The sequence below is a fragment of the Octopus sinensis genome, unplaced genomic scaffold, assembly GCF_006345805.1.
Source record: "Octopus sinensis unplaced genomic scaffold, ASM634580v1 Contig04904, whole genome shotgun sequence".
Lineage (NCBI taxonomy): Eukaryota > Metazoa > Mollusca > Cephalopoda > Octopoda > Octopodidae > Octopus > Octopus sinensis.
In genome coordinates this window covers 5,013-9,664 of record NW_021827874.1, presented here as the reverse complement: position 1 = coordinate 9,664, position 4,652 = coordinate 5,013, and the positions used below count along the sequence as shown (strand labels likewise).

The following is a 4,652-nucleotide window of genomic DNA, read 5'->3' as shown; positions in this document are numbered from 1 at the left end:
AATGTCAAAAATTATTTAATACCTTACTATAACAAATAATTTTTTACGACTTTTTGATTTAATACCTTATTAAAATGTGCCTAAAAATGTAGAATAAAGTCCTAAAAATTAAAAATAAAGTCCTAAAATGCCTATTTTTAAGGTCCTAAAAATAAATTTTAAGTGCCTGAAAAAAATTGCCCTAAACATTACTTAATGATTATTAGTTTCTTTTATACTTTGGTTGTATGCCGAATTTTCATTTTATTAAATAAAACAATTTCTATTATTTGATTTCACCTTATCCACTTCTTCAAAGGACAATATCCGAATATTTAATTAAGCACAATCATTTCTTTTCATCGTGACTTATTTTAATGAAGTAATTTATTCATTTCCTGGTACCCGAACACTATCTTTCGGATCGAAAAGTTAAAAAGGTCTGAATTTAATTTAATCATGGACATTTCTTTTTTTATTATAACGATTTATATTCAAATATTTTTGTAAATACAAATAAAATTGCAAAATTTTTTGTTCGAGATATTTTAAAATCAAGCAATGTATTCAATTTTTAATACAATGCATAAATATCTTTCTAAAAAAATATCCAAAAAATGGCTTAAAATAAAAATATTACTGAATTATTTTTATTTTTTCAATATAAACCTCCAAAATTTCAGTCGTGAAATTATTATTCAACATATGATTCTGACAAGTATTTAATAACAACTTATAAATGTTCTGCAATAAAAACGACTCGTTATTTTAGATCAAATTAAGCTTTTTCACATGTTGTCCACGTGAACTCTTAAAGTACAATTTATTTGTCACGTTTCTGAATGAGATTTTCATATAAGCAGAATACGCAATATTGCAAAGCATTTTCTTAATAATCTCTCTCAATCTATAATAACATGGACTTTATTTTTTTGTGAGCTCAAAACTAATTCTTTGATTTATTTGAGAAATTTTTATTTTTTTGATTTTAGCATTCTAAAAAATTAGAAAATCAAAATTAAAACTTTAAAAATTTAAAGTTTAAGTCAATAATTTTAACAGTATATCTCTTCTTTCATTATGTATTAAACCAGTAGTTTTCAAACATTTTTGCCACGTTTATTTCTTGGTATCTAAACAATATTTTCCGTACCTCTTATCAATTTAAAAAAATAAGGGAAAAATTATTCAATTAATGGATGGTGTTGTTTATCAGAACTAATTTTTCTAAATCTGAATATTAAAATTATAGATACATCCAAATATCATCGTTGATATTTAGTTTCTTACGATCAACTGATTTTAAATTTAGCATGATGAAAATCCTTGTTTGCAAAAATATGTTTTTGAAAACAAAAACAAAAAATATATTTATATAATCCAATGTTTTGATATTTGATATCATTTTACATAAAATTTAATTAATGATGCAGATTCAAATGAATTTTTTGACTCGTAAAAGTTTAACATTCAAAAAATTCTTTTTGAATATTTGAGGTAAATTATAAACTTTTATATAAAATAAATTCTTCACAAATTGAATTAAAAATTTGTGAATTTTAAAGACTATTTGACTAAGTGGCTTTCCCATAAACGGGGAGACCCACGCGAGTCCAAGTGGCTTTTCGAAAGGATTTCCTTGGCCATAGTACGTGGAAACTGTGTTTCCATTTACGATGCCGGGAATTTAGTTAGTTAATAACTATTTGTTAATTACATATAAAAAAAAAAAAAAAAAAAAAAAAAAAAAAAAAAAATTTGACTAAGCACAATCTCTCTGCATATTAACTGTGAATGCTATTTAAAAAAACAAGGAATATTGACAAAAATTTAATTTCACTCATGTGTTTAATAATTTTGTTTGCAATAAAATTATTTATATTTTTTTATTTTTTAATACCTAATAAAGAAAATACAGACGATCTAAATGGGACTTATTCGGTCACATCCTAAGAATACACAGGAAAACTGCAAATCTCGCAATGGAACATCACTACGCTCCTCATTCGGAAGAGCACGAATTACTCTAGCAACCCTTCTGTATCAAGACCTAACTTTGATTGGAAAAGGGTTGAAATCAGCAGACGATCTTAAGCACCTGAGGGAACTATCGAGGAACAAAGGGACTTTGAAGCAATTAACAAAACGCATCCAGGAGAGGGTGGCACAAGCGAGATAACTTTACTAACGTTATTTTGCAGTGTGCTTATTTCTTTTCATACTATTTTTTAAAATAAAATTTTTATAATTCATCATTTCTAAATGTCTAGTTTTATTGCATTGAAAATAGTTATAAATGTAAATAATTTATTTCAAATAAAATATTTATTCTCACATTTCTGTTGCACTTTTGAATGTATAAATATCTCCGCCTAAACTACCTTAAATACATCCTCATTTCTACCAAAATATTTCGAGCACCAATCCAGAGAAGATCCATCACAACTGCTGCTTCTGTGGCAAGTTTGTCGGCCGGTTTATTCACAACAATAAGCACATTCTCAACTTTCCCAAATGGCAAAATACCCTAATAAAGACTGTTAGACAAGGACTACATATTCCAAACCATTCGCTACGGAAGAATCAGCGAATTTCAGAGTATTATCAACTCGGGGACCGTGGATGTCAATCGGCGACACCCTCTTGGGTGGACTCCGCTCATGACTGCAGCCATCAACGGTCAAACTGAGTACTCCAAGTATGATTTGAGACAGAATGGCAAAACTGTTGCTGGCTGCCGGTGCTGATCCCAACCTTAAGGACGAGTTCTCGAGTGTCATTGAATCATCCTCATTTTTCGGACTTGTGTCTCTTCAGGGTAATCCACGCTATATTTAATGCTCCACAAGCAGCATATAATTTAATTTAATATTTTATTTAAATAAATAATAAATTAAAATAGTCCAAATGGACAGAGATGATTGCTTCAGTGGAAGAGTGTCTCCGTATGGGAATTTCCGTGGCTGTACGGCCCTTCATTACGCAGTAGCATCGAACAGCATCCCGGTTGTGGAAGCTCTGCTTGAAGCAGGTCTCATCCCTCAGTCATGACAGGAGCGGACCCTTTGGAAGAGAACGAAAGCGGCCACAAACCGGCGGACTACGCCAGAAGTGAAAAAGTTAAGAAATTGTTGGAAAACCACTCAAAAGAGGTTAAAAGCGGAACCCAAATGATAGGTCCTTAAAAAACGAAATTCCAAGTCTGCGGAAGAGCGACGTGAGCACCTGATAGAGGATGTGCTGAGAGAGTCGATTGTGGGGCAGGAGAGTGCCATTTCCGCGGTATCCTCGGGTTTTTCTTTCCGTTGATATGGTAGCTATAAGACGGAAACAAAATGGTTGGGTAGACCGAGACCATCCACTTGTTTTTCTTTTTCTCGGCTCTTCGGGGATCGGCAAGACAGAATTGGCCAAACAGATGGCAAAATATCTTCACGGAGACAAGAAAGCCTTTATTCGAATGGACATGTCTGAATTCCAGCATCGACACGAAGTGGCCAAGTTCATAGGGTCTCCTCCCGGGTACGTGGGTCACGAGGAGGGAGGACAGTTGACGAATCTACTAAAGGAGTGTCCTGATTCCGTCGTCCTCTTTGATGAGATAGAAAAGGCTCATCCCGATGTTCTGACTATAATGCTCCAATTATTCGACGAGGTGAGTGTATTGGGGAATGTAGGGGAGACTGACTGACGGAAAGGGCAACACAATCGAGTGCAAGGACGCTATATTTGTCATGACCTCCAATCTCGCCAGTGAGGAAATTGCTGAGTATGGGGGGCAGTTGAGAGAGGAGGCCGAGCAAAGACAGGGGGCTGGATCTAGTGGTTTAGGGCTTTTTGATATTCTCAGAAGTGTTTGAGTTGGTTACTGTTTCGAGGGAATTCAAGGACAGCCAAGTCCGGCCTATTCTTAAGGTTTTTACTTGCGGTGATTTGCAGAGGCATTTCAAAAGGGATGAGTTTTTGGGGAGAATAAACGAATTTGTCTACTTTTTGCCGTTTTCTAAATACGAGTTGAGAAGGTTGGTTGTCAAGGAACTCGAGTTTTGGGCCAAAAAGGCGATGGAGTCGAATAAGATGACACTCGAGTGGGACAGTTCTGTGGTGGAGGTGCTCATTGATGGGTACGACATTCACTATGGAGCAAGGTCAATCAAACATGAGATTGAGAGGAGGATTATTAGTCAGATTGCCTTTGCACATGAACAGGAGTTAATTAAAGAGGGATCCACCATTACTCTCAAAATTGATGGAAATAGTTCGGAAAATGTTTGTGGAAGAATTAAACTCGAGTTTTCACCAGATTCATCTCATGGATATTGGTAGGAGTTTGCTCCATTTGACTAAATTTATGATTTTAAAATATTTTTGATTTCCTGTGGTTATTTATTTATATTTTTGTGGTTATTCCTGTGGTTATTTTTTTGAAATTATAATTTTAACGTGGTGTGGTGCATTCACTATTTTCAATACAGAGTCAGTGCAATGAAGATTAATGAGGTAAATAAGAAAAACAGCCATCCGTGCGAAAAATGCAACATAATTAACACGAGAAAGAGAACGATCACTTGTTCAGCGTGCTCAAGGCTCCTTCACATGTCATGCGAGGAGTTTCTAAGAAGGCCCTTACTAACATTTCCCATTGGCTTAATTTTTATTCTTAAAAAATATGA

At 33.9% G+C, this 4,652-nt stretch overlaps 1 protein-coding gene across 1 annotated transcript; it reads left to right on the top strand.

Annotated features, from left to right (window-relative positions):
* Positions 1 to 3,289: 3,289 nt before the first annotated feature.
* Positions 3,290 to 4,305, top strand: LOC115227573 (caseinolytic peptidase B protein homolog). The gene is made up of 2 exons (XM_029798361.1): positions 3,290 to 3,634; positions 3,919 to 4,305. The coding sequence occupies exons 1-2, from the start codon at positions 3,290 to 3,292 to the stop codon at positions 4,303 to 4,305; spliced, it is 732 nt and encodes a 243-aa protein (XP_029654221.1).
* The last annotated feature ends 347 nt before the right edge of the window (positions 4,306 to 4,652 follow it).

Bases quoted from the DNA above. Each gene is read 5' to 3' on its own strand.
- LOC115227573 (XM_029798361.1), top strand. From the start codon at position 3,290: ATGGTAGCTATAAGACGGAAACAAAATGGTTGGGTAGACCGAGACCAT. The intron at 3,635-3,918 runs GTGAGTGTATTG...GGTGATTTGCAG, and splicing joins TGCTCCAATTATTCGACGAG to AGGCATTTCAAAAGGGATGA.